General features: G+C 46.7%; 1 protein-coding gene across 6 annotated transcripts in view; it reads right to left on the bottom strand.

Moving 5' to 3' along the window:
- SH3KBP1 (SH3 domain containing kinase binding protein 1) overlaps positions 1 to 26416 on the bottom strand; it is a 344191-nt gene that overhangs the window by 1836 nt on the left and 315939 nt on the right. For 4 of the 6 annotated variants that reach the window (XM_060136881.1, XM_060136882.1, XM_060136883.1 and 1 more), the window contains 4 exons: positions 11470 to 11579; positions 7878 to 8006; positions 3409 to 3677; positions 358 to 421 (listed from right to left, as the gene is read on the bottom strand). In XM_060136881.1, coding sequence (XP_059992864.1) covers positions 358 to 421; positions 3409 to 3677; positions 7878 to 8006; positions 11470 to 11579 — 572 coding nt within the window. The remainder of the gene's footprint in view (positions 1 to 357; positions 422 to 3408; positions 3678 to 7877; positions 8007 to 11469; positions 11580 to 26416) is intronic. The other 2 variants (XM_060136885.1, XM_060136886.1) reach the window with 1 other exon arrangement.

Below are 26416 nucleotides of genomic sequence, written 5' to 3'. Positions count from 1 at the left end.
AAATGAGAAACCTAACTTGGGGCACGTTTGCTAATGCCTCCCTTCCCCAAGACTTCCTGGATCCCAGGAGAGGATGTGAAGGGGGGCTATATAGTTCTAAGAAAATTCTCACAGGAAGCGCATCGAAATTGGTAGAGAAGTAACTATCATTTCTTTTCTTTTTTTTTTAACATCTTTATTGGAGTATAATTGCTTTACAATGGTGTGTTAGTTTCTGCTTTAAAACAAAGTGAGTCAGCTATACATATACATATAGCCCCATATCTCCTCCCTCAATTATTTTCAAAATAAAGCCCGGACTCTGCTCCCACCCCCAAATGAGCCTCTCACGGGGCAACAGGACCCCAAGGGACCCACCTGCAACCGAAGCCGGATTTTCTTCTCTTCATCCAACTCTGACAGTAACTGCTTAATCTCTCGTCTGGAAAGCAAATGACAAAGTTAAACAAAAGCCCAGACTTCCCCGACAAGAGATATGAAGTCTCTTATCATTACAAAATCCATCTGATCCTTTTACAAAGAAAGTGTGGACAGAACATTACATTATATTTTCTTTGCACGGCTATTGCTTAAAGCCTGTTGCAGATGGAAAGGCCTTTATTTCTGGGCTCCCCAAATATGTAGCCATCAAATAGTAGGTCTGAAATGACCTTTGAAATCCCTTAGCGCAAGTTTCTCCTAAAAGAAGATGGGGAAACTGAGGCCCAGAGAGGTGGCCTGACTTGCCCAATGACGACACTCCAGGTATCCAGGCTCATATTCGGTCATCTTCCCTCTAACTAGTCCTTTATTATAGAATCACTGGTCTTTACATGGACTTACATAATAATATTCATTGCAGACATTTTTACCACTCCATATATATTTCATTTATTTTCACAGAGTTTTACATTACTGAAAGGTTACTGGTACGTTTTCAGAGATTCTCACAAAATCGTGCAAATAGTAACACCCGAAAACTTGGAGGTAAAAGAACTGAACTAACGATATGGTAATCATGTCATAGAGAAAGTAGACACGAGTTAGAACACACAGCCCAGTGCCCTTCCCAACAGTAAACAGTGAAGTAGAACAAAACTAATCATCTTGCAAACTCAGGCTCTACACTTAGGACACTGCAACCATCCTAACTCTGGTCAGAGAGCTGTACTCCATTCTAGGGTATCAGACACTCCATTTTACGCACACGTTTTTATAAACTGGACTGGAAAATCAAAACACAAACACCGCAGAACCAGCACAAGAAACAAGGTAGATGTTATGTAGCATTTGCTCACTTCAGATGAGCACCACGATGGTCCCTGCACTTGGGTCAGTGTCCCAGCACTGCTGTCAACACGTTGGGTTCTCTGACATTAACCACCTGTGCTGCGTTCCTGCATTTATTCAAGCACACGCTATGCTCCAGCAGTCCAGGTTGGGGAGTTAGTTGGGGAGGGAGGTGCGAAGATAGTCGCTAAGTCTTGAACTAGTAAAAAAGGGTACGTCTACGAGGAGGGAGGAAGATGGGGGAGTTGATGGAGAAGAGCCAGGACAGAAGCAGGGAGGTGAGAACTGCATGTTTGGGGATGACGGGAATCAGCACAGACTTGAGCCAAAGGCTGAAAGGAAAGTGACGTCAAGAGCTAAGGTGGGAGACTGGGGGGGACCCAGTGCTCCTGGGCGTGAGGGCCAAGCTGAGGAAGGCTGTGAAGGGCAGGCCTTGGAGAGGGGCCACTGTGATGTCTGATTCAAGAAGATGTTGGCTGGGGAAGGACAAGTGCAGCCATCCATGCCCGGGTTCACAGTGGAGAGAGGAACAAAGGGGTGGAGTGGCCCCAAGGCACTGGCGATTCTGCACTCCAGACTCAGGCACAGGCCATTTCAGAAAAGTTCCGGGCACTTTTCAGAGCGAGGGCCCCAAGGGACGAAGCCCTGGATCCAGGAGTGTCTGACCCGTCTTGTTCAGAAGGCTGAGAACCAGTGCTCTGGGATGTACTGGTGCTGTCGGGTCACTGTCCAGGCAGGGGACACCTGTCGCCTGGACACGGATGGGGCCTTTGGGTATGCAAAGCTATACTGTGCCGGGTCAGATACGAGTTGGGGACTTGGAAGAGTTAGGGGCAGCCTGGCTGGCCCCTCAAGACCCGCTCTAGTCCCATCCTGCGGTTCTGCGTATTTATCTGATGAGCCCCTTCCAGGCAGGGGGTGAGTCCAAGAGGCCCCCAATTCATATGACACCTCCAGCCTGAGTGGAACAGAAGCGAATAGAGCCATAGTACTCAAAGTGAGTTCCATGGAAGCCTTGTCCTAGAATGTTCTAGGGAAAAAATGGACTCCGTGATTAAGTACGTTTGGGAAACACTGCATACGTTATCCTCCATCTTCCCATGCACAGTGAAGGCTCTGAGCAGTCCTTCGGAGAAGAAAGTAACTTTGTTTAACCCAATTATTCCCCAAAGTACACAAAACACTTCGGGGCCCTCCAGCTGCAGGCATCCTCCCGAAGGTGTGACTGCGGGTCTGTGGCCCCATTGCCCGCCACTGCCCCGGGCTCCTCCCGATCCGGGCGGCCAGGCGCCAGGAGTGCACTGACCTGCCGGGCCGCTCCACGCGCCTGTGAACCTGCCCGTGCTGTGCCCTCTGCTGGGGTGCTCTGCTCTTGGCAATGCTAGGTCGGCTTTCGAAATCCTACTCAGGAAACACCTCGAGATGCCTCCCCCGTTCCCTCCAGAAAGAGCCAACGGATCCCTAAACTCTCTGCGCCTCCGTTTATTCAGATAAGTGCCTCCTGACTTCTAATCCTTTTACCATTATTTTTTAACTGCACACAGCATCCTGGGTGATATGCGTGTGATACTTATTTTGGCTTGCAGGTCCCTCTCCCCATCTAAGCGCCCCTTGAGGATCAGGCACGCACAGAGGCCGCTCGAGTCTCCTGGTGAGAACACCTTGATGAGTGTCAAGCCTCAGGTTCAAAGAGTCCCTGCATCTTTTGCATACATTGTACCCCTAAATGCAAGCCAATTCCTTCATGGGGCAGCTAACTGAAGGAATTGCCATTTTTCTGGTGCTAGAAGAAAAGCTGGCTGTTGGGATTATTAAGAAGTGGTGTATGCACCACTTCCGTGGTGTCTTCTGGGGATTTGAAGATCTTTCTTTTTCGCAGCCTGCTGAGCGCGTCCCTGTAGCTGACTCCTCCCCTGTGCCCCGGCGCCAGCCCGTGTGCAGCTGACCCAGTTTACACGTGGAGCTGAGCTCAGTGAAGCTCCTCGGGTTCACACCCCCACTCCCAGCCCTGCTGCCACCATCCCCAGGGAGGCGGCCCACCCTCAGGGACAGGCTGGGCCCCAAGGTGGCAGAACCAGGCCCTGAGCCGGTGGAAAGCAACCCCCGGAGGCAGTTACAGAAGGGGCCGCAGACACTCACTTCTGCTGGTCCTTCATGGTCTCGACGATGCCCCTCAGCTCCCGGACCTGTGTCCTCAGCTCCTCCACGGCCGCCTGGCTGCTGGCTGGAGGCTCCATCTTTGGTTTTCCTTCCGCGCCGAACAGAGACGGGGAGTTGGCTCTGTGTCCAACTGCTCCCAGAGAGGACGACAGGGGAGAGGATGCTGCTGAGGACAGAGGCGCCGGCCCGCCACTGCCCGCAGCCATGGTCCCCGGCTTGGGCGGCAGCGAGGCTTTGTTGTCGGACACCTGTGATGAGTGAGGACAGAGAGGATTCAGGCTAGGGATTCGTGTGCTGCACCTCCCCGTCCTGTTTACTAAAACCCGCTATCTACATCCCCGTCCCCGCAGCCCTCCGTGTACTCCACTCACTCGCTCATTCCTTCATCCACAAGCCCCCAGGGCCTACTTGGTGCAGGCATCCCCTTATGAACTTTAAATTTGACCACCTTTCTGAACAGGTAGTTCCTGACTGGTTTAATGTACACATCCAGAGGCCCATGTACCCGCTAGGCTCTGCAAACCCTGAAGTGAGCAAAACATTTTCTTGGCCCTCAAGGAGCTTAGAACCCAGTGAGGTGCAGACAGACAGACCAACCAACACACTGTAGATGAGGGGGGAGCGTGCACGCAGGGTGGGAGGCACACAGCGCCGCAGAAGTATATACAGAATATATATACAGAATATACACAAGGGACCAAGCGTCCCAGAGGGAGGGCATCAGGCAGGAGCCCACAGCCTCATCCTGGAGGAGGTCAGAGAAGAGTAAGTGGGGGGCGGGGGGGGCGGGGGAAGTTCTAGAGGAGGGAGCGTGCTAGCAGACGCCTGGAGACCCGAGAGTGAACTGCATTCACGGGAAGCCAGAATGTCAGGGGGGCAAGAAAGAGGTAGGGCGCACACAGGGGGCTTGCGGAAAGGGTTAAAAAGATCGCCTGCTGAGCTCAAGATCACTGTGGCCGCAGAAGGGCTGAAGGCCTGGTGGGTCTGGAGGTCTAGACAATTGCTAGGAGGCTCATACGGTGAAAGCTAAAGATGGTGAGGGTTTGACTCAGGCGGCGGCCAAGAGGATAGAGAGAAGACAGCTTCGAGAGATGCGGCAATGGCAGGCTCATCCAACCAAGAGACGCAGTCCCTGCCCTCCCAGAGCAGGCACCCCAAGGCCAGGAGGATGTGGTCCTGGACAGGCCGTAGTGGGCGAGGAGGAAGTACGGATCAAGGGCCATGGGTGGGGATGGAGGAAGGAGGCGTTAGGGTTGACCCTTTCATGGGAGGAAGAACAGACTGAAGGCCCAAACAGTGATCTCAGTTTTGGACACACGGAATTTTAGGAGCCTGAGGGATGGCCAAGGGGGAAGGCCAATGGGTAGAGCCGATGACTGAAAAAGTGAGCTGGGCCAGAGAAATCACCAGAGGCAGTGCAAGCCATGGGGGTGGATGACGAAGAATGAGAAGAGGCACAATGACGGACCCTGCGGACGCCCCAAGTTGAAGAGGTGGAGGGAGAGGGGAGAGCCCTTGGGGACTGGGACAAAGTGCTGAGAGGGGATGGAGCCAGACCAGGAGGGGGCCTTGGGCATGGAAGTCTCCTGGAGGAGTTTCCAGAGGATGCTGAGATGAGAATTAGGGGGGAGCCCATTTGGTGGAGCCAAGGGAGACTGAAATCTGATCAAGGCAGGTGAGCGCCTGCATGGGACATGAGGGGCGTGGCCTGCAAGTTTAGAACTCTCTTTCCAAACACTCGGCTGAGGAAAGAAGATGGGAGAAAGGGAGAGGGTGTTCGTGGAGAAGCCTCAGGAGGAGGCAGGATCAAGGAAGGGTTTTGTTTGCTTTCAAAGATGGGGGAGACCCTGAGCTGGGAGGTGTCTTGAGGGTAAGAGCCAAGGCTGAAGACGGAGGAGGCAGGCAGGGGAGGCCTGATGGAGAAGTGCCCTGAGGGGGCCTGGAGGGCACAGGGAACACGACGGTCATGGGTCGGGGGAACAGGGGCACAAAGCAGGCCTAGGGGAGGCGGCAGCTGCAAGGGAAGGTGAGATCACAGGTGGGGTGCGGCGGATGGGGCCAGGTAGTAGACGGGACATTGGGGGGTGAAGCGGGGGAGGGGAGGGAGCTGAGGCTGCCGGCGCCCAGGCCGGGAGCCAAGACGAGGCTGGGTTGGCACAGTGAGGAGGCAGAGTCTGGATTCAGGCTGTGCTACAGGGAGAAACTGGGCAGAGTCAGCCAGAAGCAGATGGGCCATCATTCCCAGCCTTGCTGCTCGCCTTTTCTCTGCCAACTTATCATTGAGGAAAATCACTTTCTGCTGCCAGGGAGAGCGATCCACCATCCTGTGCTTATTGTTAGCAGGAGTCATAGTCAGAGGGGCGAGGGACTGACATTTACGGAGCTCTGGTTATATGCCGGACGCGGGCTGGACAACTGAAATGAGGATTAGTTGGCACACAGCTTGACGGAGCAGGAAACTGAGGCTTAGGGATGTGGCTGAGAAATTCCCCAAGTCTCACAGCTCATAAGCAGCAGAACTGAGATTCAATTCCCTCCCCATCAGCTGGACCCTCAGGCCTGGTACAGTGACCGTGGCTGCCTGAGTCTGAAGATTCGTGCTCTCCTGACCTGATTTCCTTCGCTTCTTTTCTATTCCTGGGTTCATACATTTCCCACCTTGCATTATCACGCACCTCCCTCAGCCCACCGATGTCCTCACACTGACTGACTTCCAGGCACTTTTTCAATCAACGCTTCTTTTTGCATTTCCTACGTGACTCGCTCTCCCGTCCCATTTCAGCTAACAAGCACTCGTTATAAGCCCTCACAGAGTATAGGCCACCAAATGCCCTGATCAAATTAGTTCAGGTGGAATTTCTAGAAGCAATAAACAAGACATGACAACTCCAGGCAAGTGAAATAGGCTAATGGGATAGAACAGTGCAACTCAGAAACGTGATGAGCCACTGCCCACCAGTAGATGTCACTATAGAGACACCCTAGGGACGTCGGAGAGGCTGCAACTATAGGCATTCCTATGGTCACCAGAAAAAACGGATCTAAATCCAATTTCTGTAAATGGAAGCCTTTTATAAAGGAAGACTGCTTCAGTTTTGTGAATAATTACAATCGATCTGTTTTATAGGATCATATTTTTGCTGACTATATCAGATTTTTAAGAAAAGCTATACATATAAAGTCTTAAATCTATCAGAAGAAAATTCCACATCACCTTTGATTTCTTTGTGTTAATTCATGCTTCGAGTGCTTTAAAAATGACTTCCATTTTCTGCTTTTAGACAGAAGGCAGCTGCTAATGTTTACAGAAAATAATTCCAATTGATTGGGTTCTCTTAGCATGAGAAAATGGAATTTTAAAATCTTACTTCACAATCATAGGACGAACAGAACTTGTACAGGGTACCCTTCAGAAGCCACATGCAGTTGGTAAACAATGTGTTCTTTGTTCCTCACAAGTCAGTAATAAAAGAGCTATACCATCCCCTGGGCGTGCAATGAAATTAATGTTTTTAAACATTTTAAACATTAAAATGACTATAAATTTATCCTAATAAACGAATCCAAATGAGCTTTTCTTTAAGAAATCCCATTAGTTATTCAAATTCATGAACTGCCAACCATAATTTGTGACACCACCAGTTTTGAACATAAGAGTCACAATCTGTGGGCAGAGGGCACAGCATTTAATATATTTAATGTAGTATTTCTAGACACCTCTAGGTTTTTAAAGTTGTTTTGGTTCTTGTGATGGTGATGGTGGTGGTGGTGGTGGTGGTGGTGGTGTGCGAGGGCATTGTGTGTGTGTGTGTGTGTGTGTGTGTGTGTGTGTGTGTGTGTATGGTTGATGGTATGAAGAGGAGATCAAACCACAAGAGAAAACATGGGTTTCTGCCCAGTTTTGGAGACTGTCACATTCCTTAGGGATTTTGATTACCAAAGTCACTGTCACCAAAGAATGACAAAAACTTGTGTTGCCTGTTGCAACGGACTGAATGTTTGTGTCCTTCCAAAATTCATATGAAAATCCTAACCCCCGCTGTGACGGTATTGGGAGATAGAACCTTTGGAAGGTGATTAGGTCATGAGGGTGGAGCTCTCATGAACGGGGTTAGTGCCCTTCTAAAAGGGACCCCAGAGAGCTCTCTCACTCTACTTCCTCCATGTGAGGACACAATGAGAAGTTGGCAGTCTACAACCCTGAAGAGATCCCTCATCAGAACCTGACCATGCTGGCACCCTGGTCTTGGGCGTCCAGCCACCAGAAATGTGAGAAATAAATTTCTATTGTTTATAAGTCACCCAATCTATGGCACTTTGTTTTAGCAGCCCCACATGACTAAGACATCTGTTTATCCTTGTTTGGTTTATAACTCATCATCAGAGCATACACGTAAAGGCAGGGATCCTGTGCTGTCAGGACACCCTCGCCATGGCTGGCCACTCACTTGGGATATGGTAACAGTCTTTGAAGTTTTCTTTGATGCGTCCACTCCTCTGTGTGCAAGCGAAACGTGTTCTTCTTTATCTTCTTCAGGACTTGGGGAGTCAAAGATATCAGGGCTTGAAAGGGAAGACTGGATAAAGCCAAAAGAAAATGCTCTTGTCAGAATTACACCTTAGCTGACATAGCTTTTGTTAACATAATGCAGTGTGCCTTTCAAAGCACTGACACTTCTATTTTGTTTGTCTCCTCATTACAACCACAGGGCAGAAAGTGTGCTATTATCTGTGTGCTAGAGAGAGTGGCAGAACTGAGACTAAGATTTCCTAGACCAGGGATCTTTCTTTCTATGGGATCTTTCCACTGATGCCCGTTGGTCATTTCATCCATGTGAGCATCTGTCATCCATCTTTTCCTGCTCAGAGCCTCTCTCTTTTTTTGTAAACATTTGCTGCCGTGTGCCAAGCACTCAGCTTGGTACTGAACTTAACAGTGACATGCCAGACATGGTCCCTGCTCTCACAGGGTTGACAGTCCAGTGGGGAAGGACACACAGGTGGAGAGGAAGCTGCCTCTAACCTGCCTCTCCTCCATTCCCTCCGGATCCTTTTCCAGAACCACCAGGTCTATTGCATAGTGAAGTGTCTAAAAGGACTTGTCTGAGAGGAAACCATTTCCGGGGGCAAAGGATCGCTACCCCTGCGGATCAGTGACCAGCGTTTCTGCAGCCCCAGAGAACAGCCCTGCCTGCCAGCACAGCAAGCTCACGTCTAATTTGGTGCCTGCGGCTAAAACGCTGCCCTCATTGCTGTGGACAATCATTATCCATTTTGGATTCCATCTTCGCTAAGGTGTACTTACAGAATGGCAGCATCTCTTGGTAAAAGATGGGGATAACACTCCTACTCTTTCTGCCTCGCTGTGAAGATCAAAAGCTGGATGAATGTAAACCAATTCACTGGAATCACTTGGTCAAAAATGATTACTGTACTAGAATTTCCCTATTTTAGGACAAAGCAGAGGAAAATAAGAGTTCCTGTGGCAAGGAATCTTTTTAAACGAAGAATCTTCCAGAGATATCTTTAGGTGAGTTCATATTCAGCCTTACCTCTATGCCTTCTATCCCTGTGGTGGGAAAATAATCATATTTAGAATCACTGCTTGGCACCATTATAGAAAAAAATCCCAGTTACAAATACTGTTTGTTTTCTTCTGTTTACTTACTAAGCAATACATGTAGGGAATTTTAAAGCAATGTTTTAAAATGAAAAGGTCTTGTTTGTTAATCTTCATTTAATCTGAAAATCCAATTACCTAGAATAACACCCGCCTCCAACCAAGCTTTCTTTTAATCTAAGCTTAATTACCTTACAATGCCTGTATCCTTTCATTTTGAGATTTTATTCCAAAGGCAGTTTCCTCCTACATAACCTATGATTCATGAGCTGCCAATCAAAGCTTGCTCTTTGAATTTGATAAACACAAACAGCTCAAACTAGGTTGAGAGGCCCCAGGATGGGGAGTCATGACTAATGTATTTCCTCGATCATTCCCTCCAATGGCCTTTTAGGAATATGTCCACATCCACCGATCCCATTTTGCTATGAAAAACCTACAGGTGCTAACAGGAAGAAGAGTAAACATGAATTCAATGTACATATCCATATGGGGATGGATAGGAATGAAGGGAAGCGAGTACAGTAATTATACTTCTTTAAAGCACAAATGTATCCTGCTGTTTTAAGTCCACGAGTAAAATTGTTCCATATCAAATGTCAAACTTTGAGCCACCATTGCCATAAGCTTCCTGTGGTCAAGAACCATGTACCTCTTATTCCCAGTTGCAGCCTTGGTACCTGGCACAGAGCTTAGCCTATAGGAGATGCCCATCAGTGTTTGTTGAATGAGTGAATGAATCAATGTGTAATCTAAAAGTGCAGAGAAGATGAGATGCCTTTACCAGGTCTCCCCCAAATATATACAAACTCTCAGACACGGGATGTAGGGACCAAGGGTGGGATGGGGGGTGGTAATTCAAATTTCTCTGTATTTAATTCTGATGCCTCAAGGCCCTCTAGATCTTGAAAAGTTAGGAAGGATTTGGAGGGGAAACAAAAATGATGAAGGATTTATAGAGAAGATATGGGAGGTAGGATTAAAAATTTAAATACAGAGATACTAAGAAGCAATTAAATAGGCTGTGTGTTTATGAGGGTGGGGAGAGGTGAGAGGGAAAGGGGAAAGAAGGTGGTATTGACAAAGTACTCTATATAAGAGTGAAAAAGTAAGCCACTGTTTCAAGTCTTTCTCCCCCAAAGATGGTAATACACAGATATGTTTCCTACAAAGAGGAAAAATAGGATGACTCAAACCACACTTCCAGACCCAGTGGATATGAGAGAAGACGTTCAAAGGAAGTGGCATTCTTTTTTTCTAAATGATGACCCCTTAGGTAGAGTTAGTAAAAAGTGTCCTGGGAAACCTGAAAAAGGTTAATTCCCTGGCATCTGGGTGAAGGTCCAAAGGCCTTAGTCCTGCATTCCCAGCAAGGACAAGGCAATCTGATATATAGAGATAAATAGATAGACAGACAGAGATATACACACACACATACACTGCTTGCAGAAGCACCAAGATTTTTCTACAGTGACATTCACTTCAGTGTTTATGATGAATGGAAACAACATAGATGTCCAGTGACGGCGCACTGGCTAGATAAACGCTCATATATTCCCAGGCTAGAACTCCAGGCAGCCATTCACTGTGACGTGACGGAAGGATGTGTAATGACAGGGGAAAGGTGTACAGTGTAAGGGGGAAATGCAACTTCTAAAGCCACGTGTTCTGTGTGATCCCATTTTTGAAGAAATAAAAGATATACAGTAAGAGGTTAACAGTTCTTAGCTTGGGGGAGCAGGATTACTTACTTCTATTACTTGCTTTTTTATGCATTTCTTGCTTCAAATGTGGTACAATAAATGTGTTACAGGTTTTCTAATAAGAAACAAAGTTGTTCAAAATGACCCAAACAAAAACTTCCACGGGTTATCCGGAGCGTTCTGACTGTTGTCTCCTGCACGACCAGGTGCCTCGTATGTTTAAAACCCATCTCCTAAAGGTCTGTGCGGGGTTCCGTGGAGGAATGCCAAGGACGGGGCTTTGGGAGAAAAAGCCTGGGCCACTGCCAAGTGCTGTAGAGCGGCAGATCCCTTTCTTTTGCTTTTTTTTTTTTTTTTTTTTAAGTAAAGTTCTCTTTTGTTCACAGACCAAACCAGCCTTGCTCTCCTTTCCCACCAGAAAACAGGCCATTTTGTTCTTACCAATTTCATTTTGGGTTCAAACAAGAATCCGTCTGGAAGGAGAGAGAAGGAAAGTGGGACTAGGGGTTCCCCACCTCGCTGGCAGATACACAGAGAACAAAAAGAAAGAATCACTGCTTGATTCCAGAAGACTCTCAAATCACTTCTGGTCAGCAGCGCATCTCATGACCGCCCTCTCCCAGCGTGTCCTCGAATCAGCTGCTTGCAGAACAGTTCGTAGCTAGAGTCCCTGATCTTTCCTGCCTTCCAGCTGTCGGCAAGTGAGGAGGCACTTACGGACGTCAGGGACTGGGACGGAGGCCTCCTCCCCGTGGCTTTCGGTCTGCTTGTGGTTGGGTGACTGAGTTTCTCAGTAGATGACACCACGGAATCAAACCCTTCTAGGTCTAAAACAAAAGTAAAACAAATTTTTTAAAGAGCATCAACAGGAGTAAGGGAAGGTTCTTATGCCATAAGCACCTCTTTTCCTTAATAATCATCCTTTAGGTCTGGATTACGCTTCATCATTTATGAAGGCTGTTTACATCCTTTGGTTATCCCATCAACGTGATTCAAACTGAATGAAAGAAATCACCTCCTCCTCGGTCTAACAAGCTATTATGGAGGAAAGAGAAACGTGATTCTTCTTTCCCCCTTCAACAGCTATATTCATAAATCTTTAAAAGCTACAGAAAGATGAGTAAAGGAGGAATCCTCTTTCTTCCACAAATCCAAGTCCATTTTGGCAGATAAAACATTCTTGCAGTCACAATACTATAAGCAGTTATCTCAAGGTACAATATCCTTGCGCAACTGAATGCTGGTCGTTGATTCCAGAAGACAAGAGAGGGCAGCCTCCTTCTCTGGCTGTACCGCAATACTCTGACCATCACCCTACCATTAGATTCTTAACCCCCTGGAGATGGAGAGCAAGCTTCTGTTTCTCCAGATGACTCACAGAGCCCCGGACCATTCTGTTTCCAGAAGCATTGCTCAATGGAGACAATATCTTCTTCAGTCATCAGTCTGCTCACTCACTCACTCACTCCATTATGACTGAGCAACTACTCTGTGCCGCACACAGAGCTAGATACTAAGGCTACCCCAGTGAGCATGGCAGAAACGGGCCTGTCCTCAGAGAGCTCCCACCTCTGTGACTGACAGATGAACAGAGCCTCTTTCAGCCAGATCATCACTGCACCTGGCATGTGTCCAGGAGGAAGGCCTTTGTCTTCACTTGGCCACCTCCTTCAACAAACGATCAGGCCAAGGGAGCCACCTGGTCCTACAGAGTCCTGGGGATTTACAAACCAAGTGTAGATCTGTGTATCATGCACAGAGGGATGGCTGGCAGATAGGCGCAGACCCTGAGACTCACTACTGCTGGTGAATGGGGACACGCCATCTCTTCCTGACAGGGAGACTGCTTCATTCGCCATGCCAGGCGCTGCCTTCCCAAACCATTCCCATTCTCCCTCCTAACAGAGCCCCGGTTTTCTTTCAGGACAATGTGCCCAGCAGAGGCACGTCTGGTCTAAGCCAATGATGGCAATCCTGTTCCTCTTTGCCTGTGACTGGTTTAGAGGTAGCCATGTAGCCCAATTTGGATCACTGAGAAATAAAAGGAAGTCTACTGAGAGCCACTGGGAAAGAGATTTCCTCTCTGTCTAGAGAGAGGCAAGTGAGGCGAAGGTCATTTGTGTTGCTGCTTCCTCTTCCCTCCTGCTTGGGAAGCTGTTGTGTAAGAATAGGATGCCTGGAGCTGTGGATAGGTTTAGTGTCCTTATAAGAGGAGAAAGAGACTAGTGCCCCCTCACCTCCTCCACCATTGAGGACACAGTAAGAAGACAGTGCCTGTGAACCCGGAAGAGGGCCCTGAACAGACACAGCATCTGCTGGTGCCTTGAACTTGGCCTTCACAGCCTCCAGGACTGTAGGAAATACATGTCTGCTGTTTGAGTTCTCTTATGACAGAACTGGCAGACTAAGACAGGCATGAATCCTGAGCTAGGTTGTCTGGGTTCAACTCCCAGCTCCACCACTAGCCGCCACCTGTGTATCTGGCCTGTTTCTAGTCTCTTCCTGTTACTTCTTGCGGCAGTAGTTTTCAGCCTTTTTCCTGCCATTGTGCGAATGCCTAACACATGAGATGGATGCTCTTGGAGATCTTGAGGATAGCCGAGCGAAACAAATGGAAAGAGCTTGGGTGACTGACCGCCCCAATGAGCCACTCACCCACCCTGAATGACCAAGTGACCAGGTTTCTCACCGTGTGAAATGAATAGCCCCCTGTTATTTCAGCTAATTTTAGTCAGATATTCTTTATTTGCAACTGAAAACATCTTAAACTGCCATAATTGCAAACATGCTGGCTCAGGACAGAAAAGATAAAAATGATGTTTTTCTTCCCTCCTTATTTTGGGGAGAGCTCTTTTGTTGAGGGTTATCATAGACGGTCTGGCCGTGTGACAGCTTTATTCAATTAATGAACACTCAGGTGTTGTCTGCAAACTACTTCCTTTAGTGGAAATATGCAAAACCAAGCACAAGTCACTGGTCAGGACAAACCATTACATTACACCTGGGATTATATTACATGACTTTATTTCCGCACCTGGTGAATGAATAATTACTCAACATGAACTCATTGTATCAGGGCAAAGCAACTGTAACCAAAGGTTAACTCTCTGAAGAGACAGCACAAGAGAAGTATCAGTGGTGCTCTGAGGCCAAGGAGCCAGTCAGCACCCAACGCCAGAGCGAGGCTCCTGAAAAGGGCCCCGTCTGGCCAGCCAGTTCAGAGAGGCTCGGGGCAGGCCTCTCTAGAGCCCGTTCACTGGCCTGACCCTCTCAGGAGCCTTCCCTTTAAGAGAATCTTATTTTCCTAAAAGATTCCCCTTGAGACCCCACCCCAGGACTCGCCTCTACCAATTCCACCTTGTTTGAAATTGAAATTACCAATTACACACTTGGATTGATGCCAAAAGCCATTATCTGACATTAATGTCCCCCCAATTAATTTTTTTAAATCGACTTTTCTCTGATTACAAAAGTAATACGTGCACAATGCATACTTTTTAAAAGCCATAAAATGGTAACAACAAAACAAAGTCAACTATAATCTTGCCACCCCGAGGCGAGTACTATTACTATTTTGGTATATTTCCCTTCAGGCTTTTCTCTATAAATAGATAGCCTAGTTCACATGCTATGTAGTATTTCATTCTGCTTATTTCACTAAACATTATATGCCATGACGCTACAAATTCTTCATCAATATTTTGATTGTTGTAGAATCTTCTATTGCATTGCAATTCATGATTTAGTGAATCAATCCCCTATCGTTGGGTAAGTGTTTTCAAATCATTCCCCCTCTCTCTGTTGTTCTTTTTTTATTTTAATTAAGGAAAAGGGCTGCACAAATATCCTTGCATGCACTCTGCATCCGTGAGTTTAGCGGGTTCCCCAGCGGGGCCCTGGAAGTAGGGAATAAGACCCAGGGCAGGGAGGTCTGCTGGTGGGGAGGTGGGTGTGAGGGGGGTGGAGGACACGAAGCACACGGGGCTGGGGAGGGGCTGTGCCAGTGCTGAGGGCCTTGGCTGGGCGCTGCGACCGACCACCTAGGTCATGGCTCCATCCTGGAAACAGAAGCCAGCTCAGGAGGCAAAACCCGAGCAGGCTGAAGTGATGAAAGAACAATTAAAAGCCTGCTGGCTCCGGTTCTCCACCTTGGCTGCAGAGTGGAGCCATCTGGACAATTAAAAAAAAAAAAGGCTCCTGCCTGGACCCCACCCTGGGACTGACTGGATTAGTCTGGGGCGCCGTCTAGGGCAGGGCAGGCTCTCCGTCTCCCCAGGTTTATTAGTTTGTTAGTAGCAGCCACATGCAGGAGCGCTGCTCCAGAAGAGGCTGGGGGTGGGGAGGGACAAGCCAGGACTTGATCACGCGGAGGAGAGGAGAGGGCGCTGGGGCCGAGGGCCACCGGGTGAGCGGCAGATGTCCCAGGGCCGGCCCGGTGAGGCATCGGCAGCAAGGCTCCTCACAGGGTGGGTCCCCTGCCGACCTGGTGTGTGAGCAACAGAGGCGATCAAGTGGCAACCAAAGGCTTGGGTGACCACTGGTGACGAGTCAGAAACACAGCGGCTGGAGAGAGAAGGAGGCACTCGAGGGGGCCGAGCATGCAGAGCGGGGTGGGGGAGGGGAGCGGCTGGGATGGCCGCAGGCCCCCCTTAAGATGAACTCAGCACATCCCCTGGTGTGCAGCGACAGACAAGGTCACAGCCAGGAGACTTCTGCTGGACTCCATCTGGGCTCCCTCCCCACCCTCCTGGGCCCCCTGAAATAGTGAAGTCCCAGGGGGAGCTGAGGGTTTGACAACGTGTGAGAGAGGGGTCTCTCCTAAATCACACTTTCGAAATGACTCAGAGGTGGCCTGGTGTCTGTGTGACGCACTTAGACTGTGAGCCCCAGGAGGGCAGGGACCCATCTCTGCGCTCTCATAGCCTAGCGCCTTCCTGGGGCAAACATGCTTGACATTCTGTGAATGTAGGAACAAATGAACACACCCACGAATGAACCAACTCTCAAGAAAGAACTCTGATTGCAGGCGTGCAGTTTACAGAGGTGGCTGCTAGCGGGCAGTGAGGCAGCAGCTTCGGGGTGGAAGGCAGCCTTCTATGCCAGGGCTGCAGAGGAAGCCTGGTCGGCCCAGTTCGTTTCACTGGCTGAGGTCTGCACTAAAAAGTCCTGCACATGCTGAAGCCTGGCCGCACTCAGCGAGCACACTCAGCCGGAGTCTCCACAACAGATGGCCCAGAGGACTGCCTCGTCTCTGTCACTCAAGAGTAAGAGGAGAGGGACTTCCCTGGTGGCGCGGTGGCTGGGAATCCGCCTGCCAGTGCAGGGGACACGGGTTCGAGCCTTGGCCCGGGAGGATCCCACGTGCCCGTGCGCTGCGGCTGCTGAGCCTGCGCTCTAGAGCCCGTGAGCCACAACTACTGAGCCCGCGTATCACAACTACTGAAGCCCTCATGCCTAGAGCCCGTGCTCTGTGGCGGGAGAGGCCACTGCAGTGGGAGGCCTGCGCAAGGCAGCGAGGAGTGGCCCCCCGGCTCGCTGCAACTAGAGAAAGCCCGCGCGCAGCAACGAAGACCCAACACAGCCATGAATGAATGAATGAATGAATGAATAAGTATGTAAGTAAATAAATAAAAGAGTAAGAAGAGGGCCAAGTCCTGCAGGGGAGCCGCACTCTTAACCTCCTCATGCAGACTCAGCTACACTGAACTTTCTACATTTGAGCTCATAAAAAACACTTTTGGGAAACAACAAACAAAACCAAAGTGCCAGAAAGAAAAAGACGCACCAAGGATGAGGTCACTTGATGAAACGGGAACCTCAGACCTTGAACTTCGACTCACTTCTGCTTTCTGACAGCGAAGGGGGAAACTCTTCAGCACTGTAACGCAAATTTTCAATGGCACAGAGCATGCTCTCATGACTGTGGTCGCAGTAGCTGAGATTAACAGAATTTCCATGACTAACCCGTTGTGGTGCACAGAAAATGTCCCAATTTTCATGGTAGTTTTGAAATGAATCAGGCTGAAACTTGATATGAGCTTTCTCGCCTGGCTAGGAATTTTTCCCCTTAATAAAAAATGGTTTTAATGCCCATAAGCCAATCCAAAACTCTGAACTGGCAAATGCCGGGTATTTTTTAAAAGTTAGTTTCATACGGATGAGAAGCCCTTGGCTCTTCTGATACTTGGAAGATGAACCCTCTGCAGACATACAGGGATAATTCATGTTGGACACAGAGTCGGCTTGGAAAGGCCTTTGACTCTTCATGGCACACAGTTGCCCATTTTCCATGAATTTAAGTCACAGCCTATTTAGTTCAATTAGAAAATGTGGGCCCATTTTCCATCAATGGGAGGGATGGTACCAGTGACCACAGGTGACCTAAAACACATCCACTGAAAACCCGGACGAGAAACAGTCAAAAGTCTGAGACGGGCCAGCTGTCACCAAAGGAACTGCTTGTGAGCTCCTAAATGGCTCTGTTTATTTATTGTAGCTCGCTGCCCTGGGCTTGAGAACGAGTCCTAGAATGGAAGTTTCCTACATTTGAAGCCTGGCATTGTCGCTCCCTCCCAATATCTCTGGAAACCACCTCATCTCCTGCATGTCTCTGTCAAGGATCCTTAAGTCTGCTGGAACTTCGTGCTTGGAACCGCTGTAATGGATTTCTCAGTCCAAGTCCTGTACCAGTCCACAGGCTGGCTACCACCAGAGAGGGATGTGTAAAGTGCAGATCTGAGTACGTCCCTTCACTGCTTCAAGTCCTTCCTGAGTGCCAACGAAATCCCAGTGCCTTAGCATGGCCAACACACCTCTGCCCCTTGGGTGACTTCCTCTTCTCCCCTCCCCCTCCTTTCCTCCCTTCCCCTGGAGACCTCAAGGCTTGGCTTGGCAACTAAGACCTCTTCCAAGAATGCAGACTGCACCCTAAAACTGACCTGAGCACTCCCTAGACACTCACACCAATCTCTGCATTTAGCACCCTGAACTAACAGTCCTTGCCGACCTATCTGTCTCCCTTACCCGCCAGGGAAGAAGCCGCGGTTCTTATCTCTGTTTTTCCCAGGCCTAGCACCATACCTGGCTTGCAGTGAGTGTTCAAGAAATGATTATTGAATAAATGAACAAACAACCTTTCTGGGCTTCAGTTTTCCCACCAGAAAAAAAGGAGAGAGTTATCTGAGCTATCAGCTTTGCAGGGTTATTCTTTTGTAAATGAGAGATTATGTGAAAACCCTTTCAAATCACGCAGGTAGAATTTTGTTTTCAGACACCATTGATGCAGTTGTGGGATTTGGGAGCAGAGATTTAAGAGCAAGTCTAACTCTTAAAAAAAAAATAACCCGTGAACAAAATTTTTCTTTTAAGATTTAAGATGAGAAAACCCTAAACCCACAGGGCCACAGGTACTTCCTCTACAATGAAGAAGCATCTCAAGGTAGTCTGGAAAGGAGAAAATCTCACCCTGCATGTAAATCCTTTGACTAGTGTGGAAAATCTGTGCAGACTACAAAGACGGGCCCATTATTAGGGGTCAGTGAACACCTGTGTTAGCTGAGTCACCAACTGAAAAATTCTCATTCGAGCAATGATTAGATTCTGCAGGAAAATAAGCCCTCCAAAATGTGTATGGATACAGCAGATTTGCTGCTGTGTTTTCATTTATCAACCAGGTGTGAAGTTTTCAAGACACAAGCTGCTGGGAGTAAACAAGTTTGGGCTACCGTTCAGCCACCCAACTCCTCCACCCTTCACACGTGCGTGCTCATTCAATCCTCACAAAAACCCAGGCCGCGCAGGCTACTCTATGCCATAGAGGGAGAGATGGAAGCTCAGAGGTTAGACAACTTGAACAAGGTCACAATCAGAAAGTGGCAGGGCCCACACTCAGATTCATGCTGGTGGAATTCCTTCCACTACAGAGCACTGGACAGACAGCAGGAACATTTGACCTTCCTTCTTAGCCAACTGATAGTGAATTCTGAGAACTGTTTCTACATCAAGAACAAGAAAAGATGCCAGGAAATGTAGAGTGTGTGTGTGTGTGTGTGTGTGTGTGTGTGTGTGTGTGTGTGTGTGTGTGTGTGTGTGTGTGTGTGTGTGTGTGTGTGTGTGTGAAGAAACCACTCTATGTTCTGATAACAAGCTGCCTTTGTTCTATTTTACGAAAATGTGTTTTTAAAAGGACCGAAAAGGGGGCTAGCTTCCTTAAAGAAATCTCTGGCAAGAAATGCAAGGTGTTAGGCAAGTAAAGGAGGAATGTTTGGCGATTCAGTACAAAGCAATTTTTACATGGAAACTTGTAGCTCAAGAATAAGAGAGGGAGATGGAGTTTATTTACTCATTCACTTAATCAAACATTTATTAAATATCTACTGTGTGCCAGGCATAGTGAAAGTTCTGAGAATAAAAGTACCATCACTTTATATCAGCACTATCCATTAAAACTTGCTGTGAAAGATCCTTTTTGACCCAATTCCTAGAGAAATGGAAATGAAAAAATAAATAAACAAATGGGACCTAATGAAACTTCAAAGCTTTTGCATAGCAAAGGAAGCCATAAACAAGATGAAAAGACAACCCTCAGAATGGGAGAAAATATTTGCAAATGAAGCAACTGACAAAGGATTAATCTCCAAAATTTACAAGCAACTCATGCAGCTCAATATCAAAAAAAAAACAAACCACCCAATCCAAAAATGGGCAGAAGACCTAAACAGACATTACTCCAAAGAAGATATACAGATTGCCAACAAACACATGAAAGGATGCTCAACATCACTAATCATTAGAGAAATGCAAATCAAAACTACAATGAGGTATCACCTCACACCAGTCAGAATGGCCATCATCAAAAAATCTACAAACAATAAATGCTGGAGAGGGTGTGGAGAAAAGGGAGCCCTCTTGCACTGTTGCTGGGAATGTAAACTGATACAGCCACTATGGAGACCAGTATGGAGGTTCCTTAAAAAACTAAAAATAGAACTACCATATGACCCAGCAATCCCACTACTGGGCATATACCCTGAGAAAACCATAAGTCAAAAAGAGTCAAGTACCACAATGTTCATTGCAGCACTATTTACAATAGCCAGGACATGGAAACAACCTAAGTGTCCATCAACAGATGAATGGATAAAGAAGATGTGGCACATATATACAATGGAATATCACTCAGCCATAAAAAGAGATGGAATTGAGTTATTTGTAATGAGGTGGATGGACCTAGAGTCTGTCATACAGAGTGAAGTAAGTCAGAAAGAGAAAAACAAATACAGTATGCTAACACATATATATGGAATTAAAAAAAAAAAAAAGGTTCTGAAGAACCTAGGGGCAGGACAGGAATAAAGACGCAGATGTAGAGAATGGACTTGAGGACACAGGGAGAGGGAAGGGTAAGTTGGGATGAAGTGAGAGAGTGGCATGGACATATATACACTACCAAATGTAAAACCAGTAGCTAGTGGGAAGCAGCCGCATAGCACAGGGAGATCAGCTCGGTGCTTTGTGACCGCCTAGAGGGGTGGGATAGGGAGGGTGGGAGGGAGACGCAAAAAAGGGAGGAGATATGGGGATATATGTGTATGCATAGCTGATTCACTTTGTTATACAGTGAAAACTAATACAACCTTGTAAAGCAATTATACTCCAATAAAGATGTTAAAAAAAAAACTTGCTGTGATGACGGAACCGGCTATATCTGTATTATCCAATATGGTACCACTGGCCCCATGTGGCTACTGAGCACACGGAATACAGCTAAGTGTGATGATTTCAATTAAATTAAATTTAAATAGCCACATGGGGCTAGTGGCAATGAAGATCTCTAACGTGATCCTACATCACACTATTTCTTCTCATATATGCGCAGTTGCTTCATTCAGTCCATATTTCCTAAGTGCGTCCTATGAGCCAGGCTCTGGGCTAGGCATGGAGGGGGATGCAGGGGTGAACAAAACAGCCATGGTCCCCGCCTCACGGAGCTCAGAGCCCCCTGAGAGGGACCAAATTTTACAGACATAATTACAAATTCTGCTAGCTACTATGAGAGACAGGTAAAAGATGAAATTAGCAATGATAGCATGGTGACCTAATTTAGATCAGCGGAAGGGGTCTGGGAAGGGGTTGGGGCGCACCTAACTGAAGTCTAGCGCTGAGAAGTGAAGTTTCACGTGCATCTATAGCAAACAGTGTTAAGGGGGGAAAAGTAACATTTCACTTTTGTATTCTTTTTTTTTCTTCTGATATTGGCTACTAATTTTTTTGACAACATCTTTATTGGAGTATAAAGGTTCTTCAGAACCTTTTTTTTTTCAGATTCCATATATATGTGTTAGCGTATGGTATTTTTCTCTTTCTGACTTAACTTCACTCTGTATGACAGACTCTAGGTCCACCCACCTCACTACAATTAACTCAATTTCATTTCTTTCTATGGCTGAGTAATATTCCATTGTATATATGTGCCACATCTTCTTTATCCATTTGTCTGTCGATGGACACTTAGGTTGCTTCCATGTCCTGGCTATTGTAAATAGAGCTGCAATGAACATTGTGGTCCACGACTTTTTGAATTATGGTTTTCTCAGGGTATATGCCCAGTAGTCGGATTGCTGGATCATATGGTAATTCTATTTTTAGTTTTTTGAGGAACCTCCCTACTGTTCTCCATAGTGGCTGTATCAGTTTACGTTCCCACCAACAGTGCAAGAGGGCTCCCTTTTCTCCACATCCTCTCCAGCATTCACTGCTCGTAGATTTTTTGATGTTGGCCATTCTGACTGGTGTGAGGTGATACCTCATTGTAGTTTTGATTTGCATTTCTCTAATGATTAGTGATGTTGAGCATCCTTTCATAAACATTGCTCACCACAGGCCCAAATTTGCTATTGAAAATGATTTAGTAAATAAATAATGTATTTATTAGAAATCAGACTTACGCTATCATTCACAGGAATGTAAATGGGCACAGCCTTTTTTTAATGCCGTTTGGCAATATCTATCACAAAATGTAAATGTGTACACCTTCAGATATTACGCTTTAGAAGTTAACCCACAGCAATGTTTGTGTACGTATAGAATGACATATTTATGAGGCCAGTGGTGTTCGAACTGTTTACCAGCGTACCTCCTAAAATAAATTTAAAAAACTATGTACTCCTCCCAACAGGTTAAGTTGACATCTAAAATTTTACACAAGTTTTAGTCACAAAGGATATAATTTCTGCTATATTCTAAATATTGATATTTTAAAATATAGCTATTGCTGTCTTGAGTATATTCAATGTAAATTTGAATACCACAGCAATTTAATGACCGCCACCATCCACTTTTAAAAAATCATTAATAAGCTTTTCTCTAACAGTTGGAAATTCTGAATCATTCCTTTCCCTCTCTGAATTCATATTTCCATCATACTTCCACCACTGAATTTTATTCTAACGCAATGTTTTATGCTTTTGTTAATTTTGTCCATTGTTAATTTTTTCATCTTTTTCTGCTATAAGAACATGTATATAAATTGAGAATTATAACTTTTTCATTTCCTGAAATCATAAGGCTCTAGGTGTAAAAATTACTTTTTTCTGGATTGAGTTATCCTTACAATTATTATTACTATGCAAATGATCAAAACATATGTATACACATACTACTCATTTTGATAAGGAATTTAATAGCATAACAAAGTAGAATTTTATTGGGCTTCTCCCACAATCACTTCATTTGTATCTGTATGACTCTTATCACCAGAATGACACGGTTTGGTATCGATTCTATTCCTGTTTTTCATTTTATAGATGTAAGTGCCAAGAAACTTTGTTAACACAAAAATAAGTAGATAGGAATGGAAAGAATTTTCTTATCACAATGTCACTTAATTCCGTGAAGTCCTTCCAAGTTACATACCAAAAATCAGACAGTGGTCTAGCATCATCAAGAACTATTTTTAACTATCTATCGATGGACAGCTCAGTGGGTGCCTCCTTCAGTTTTGATGGAAGCAAATAATTAGAAACCAACGACTTGTAAAAGGAGTTTTTGTCCAGTCAACAGAGTCTTTCAGTTTCTCAAGTCTAACACCAATCTCAGAATTGTCTCTGAGTTTGCACCAGGGGTTTTTATACCCCTGGAGCGGGCAAGAGATTGGCTGTGCCATGTGAGGTGGGAAAGGGGAGTGAGAAGGGAAAACCAGCATGGCACCGGGGCTCTCAGGAGATGAGTTTGAAGAAAGAGCACATAAGAAGATGAGGCACTGTCCGTGGCCTGAGAAGTCTCCATGGTCCCCCAAGGTTCATGTCATCCTATTTGCAGATCACTGTCCTAGGGTGGTCTTTGCAGCATTGCTCCTAGTGAATTGGTTACAGTAGAGTCATGCAATGGAATATCATGTAGCCTTTAAAAGTATAAGGTTGACCTACGTGACTTATATGGAAAGATGTCAAACATACATTATTTAGTACAAAAGAACAAGTGTGGACTAGAACTGTATTGTATTAACATGATCACATTTTAAAAACATCCAACCATCCATCCATCCATCCAACCAGTCACAGAAAGACTTCTAAAGGTGTGTACGACAAATTAACAGTGATTACCTCAGGGAGAGGCTGGGATACCTGGGGACTTTCACTGTCTAACGTCCTGAGTTCTTTCATTTTTTGAAAGTGAGCACCTTTTCCCTTTGTAATTGGGGGGTGGGGAGCAGCTCTTTAATATAAAAAGCCAACTGAGCAAATCATATGAAACGATATCCGATACAGCTGTCAAAATCTCAGCTGATTTATGTTATGTGTTCAAGAACTTTCCTATTTTCCAAGAACAGTAGTCACGGCAAGAATGTAGGTTGATACTTGGTTCTTCTCTCTATCTGAACTGCAGCTGTACCAACTACAACTCAGAAAGCGCCTGTTTTGTCTCAGCCACGTCACACCATGTCTATATTTTACAACAATCCTCTGAGGTAGGTGGGCATTAGTAACTAACCCTGTCATAAAGAAGAGGAAAAAGGAGCTGAGACTCACTCAACCTGGACTGCGGAGCTACGAATTCAAATCTGAAGCCACCCGAAGCACTAGTATGCATTCACGACAAAGTTATCCCCAATGCATACATAAAGTGCCAAGAAAAAGAAGGTCAACATTGCGAGTCTCTCAGTAAGTCAAATGTGTTCAGTTTTTAAACTGGAGATTATATCCTTTCTACCAGGCGATGGCATTTGTTTTTTAAAATGTGCTTCGTTAGTAAAATAAAAACCAGCAGGCCCTCAAATTAGGCTTTTTTGGGGGGGGGATTGGGGGTAAGTGAGCCTGGGAAATTCCAAAGATCAGGCACCACCCCGGGAGAAAGGACTCCCGCCTGGGGAGGCGGAGAGTGCTACCACAGGGCATCGGGAAGCTAAAGAAAGATTCTCTGGCTTGAAATCAGGCTTCCCTGTTCACTGACACCTCATCTTAGCTTGTCACCACCAGATCCAGTTCCCTTCTAATGGGGCCCCCAACCTCACTCTGCAAGTGCTCAGCACTTTTCTCTTTTAATGAACCAAAGGCAGTGGGAAGCAGCGTGGGCTGAGGTTCCCAGACCATGCCCTAGCGAGAGTCCATGGCTACAAGGAGTCTGATAACTCAACTTTCCTCCTGAATAAAGGGGAGTTTGTCTACAACGCTTTTAGTATGACAAAGGGTTACTTGAGCATCGTTTTCTGGCAGGTTGTGTATCCCTCTGGATATTTACAAGTCAAAGAGAAGCCATAACAGGGCTCTGCCAATCCCTGAATCCACAGCCAGTGGGTGGAGGGGGCATCGCAGGCCAAGTAAATGCCACGTGCAACCTGAGAGCTGACTGTCACCTGTTCCCTTCTTGCTTCCACATTCATTCCCACCTAAGAGGCCTCAGTGGGGCCCACTGCGGATGTAACACGGGATACTACGTACGCCTCTTTGCTGTGTATAGACTACTTTGAATCCACTAGGTGTCCCTCTGCATTTGTATTCTTAAAGCTGAAAATGGTCTCAGAGTGTAGCAAAAGCAGAGGTGTTTAAGCAGCTGGGCTGAACGAAGAATGCCATGGCCCTGACCACAGAGAGGGAGGCGACCAAAGTACCAGAGGAGGGCACACCACCCCTGCACACAGGTGAGCTTCTGGGGCTGGCCACAAGTCCACACAGCTAGTGGGCACTGCGACCCTCTCCAAGCCAAGAGCCATCTGAAGGATGCTTGCTGCACACCCAAATGCCCCCCCCAATCTCACCAGTCACTCACTCTTGCTCAGGGCAGGCTGATGGCTGTGGGTGGCTTGGGCAGGATGACACTGTTCGCTCTCTGTGTTTTAGAATAATTCACACCCCCAGATACATCACTTCCAGGAGGTTATGCAACACTTACGATCGTCACCCCCACTTGGATCTGCTTAACCTCCACCTGTGTTTGCACAGTTGGCATGAAACTTTTCTTACTGGCACTTTGAATGTTTATTGTTTTTGTGCTTATCGGATGTGATGGGGTAAAAGTAGTTTGTGGAACCCATGAAAAGTAAGCATGAACCTAATCCATGCGACAGACTGCCAAAGGCCAGGATTGCCCTGCCGGGGGCCAAGCAGGCAGAGGTGAGCACCTCAGTTTTGGTCTGGACCGATGTTTCTAACTGTGTAGATGTGTCAGTGGAACCCTGACACAGCAGACTCTCGGAAGTGCTGAGAAGGACAAGGGCTTGCCATCAACCCATCTTCTCTAAGACGGTGAGGTGATTTGGAAACCAATGCCGGTGGCCAGATTGGCCTCATTTACTCAGCACAAACCTAGAATCTTAGGCGAGAGGTCGGGAACCAGGGGAAGGGGCACTGGACGGGGAGGCCCAGGCGGAGAACCTCTTCTGAGCCAAGGCTAAGTCCTGAAGGGCGGGGAGGAAACCAAAACCGGTCAGAGGGACTGACTAGGTTCAAGACCCAGCAATCACAAGCTCAACCTGTTTCACTTCCTTGGTATAAAGCGTTTGACCCTAAGCACAATCTCTTTTGCCTTCTATCACCACGCTTGAGAAATGCATAGTGCTTCTCAAATCATCCTGATACAAACTGAAGTTTGGTCATGACTGGTGTCCCTGAATAGGAGCCAGAGCCCCACACATGCACACCCCACAGCCTCATGTGCAGAGTCGATGGTGACATAGCAGGGACCACATCTTCCTCTCCTCTGCACGGGTAATGCCAGCCACCTTCCTGATCCCAAAGACCATGTCTGAAGGTCACTGGTAAAGGGACACTGTCTGTAACAGTGAGCTGTGGCTCTCAAATGAAAGCTCTCACGTCAGAGCAACTAACCCCAAGAGAGCCGAGAGGTGCGGCTTGTTCACACACATGCTCAGCCAGCAGCCCTTCTGGAACACTCCAAATGTCACCCATGGTGTTCTTTAAGACAGGCAGGACACAGTATATGTTGTCCTATTAAACCCGAGAAATTGCTCAATGACCTGAAATGCTACAAGGCCCAATAACTGGCTCTCTAGTTCCAAAAGGGGAAAGTTAAAATATAAAAATGGGGACAGAAAAACCAACAGCCCAAAGCCTGGGATCTAACTCTTCCCCGAAATCTGTCCAAGAAATCCCAAGAAATGGTTTCTTATGGCATAAGGCAGAAATTTCAAATAAGTTAAAATTTTAAT

This window comes from Lagenorhynchus albirostris, chromosome X (assembly GCF_949774975.1).
Source record: "Lagenorhynchus albirostris chromosome X, mLagAlb1.1, whole genome shotgun sequence".
Classification (NCBI taxonomy): Eukaryota; Metazoa; Chordata; class Mammalia; order Artiodactyla; family Delphinidae; genus Lagenorhynchus; species Lagenorhynchus albirostris.
This window is presented reverse-complemented; position numbering and strand designations above follow the sequence as displayed.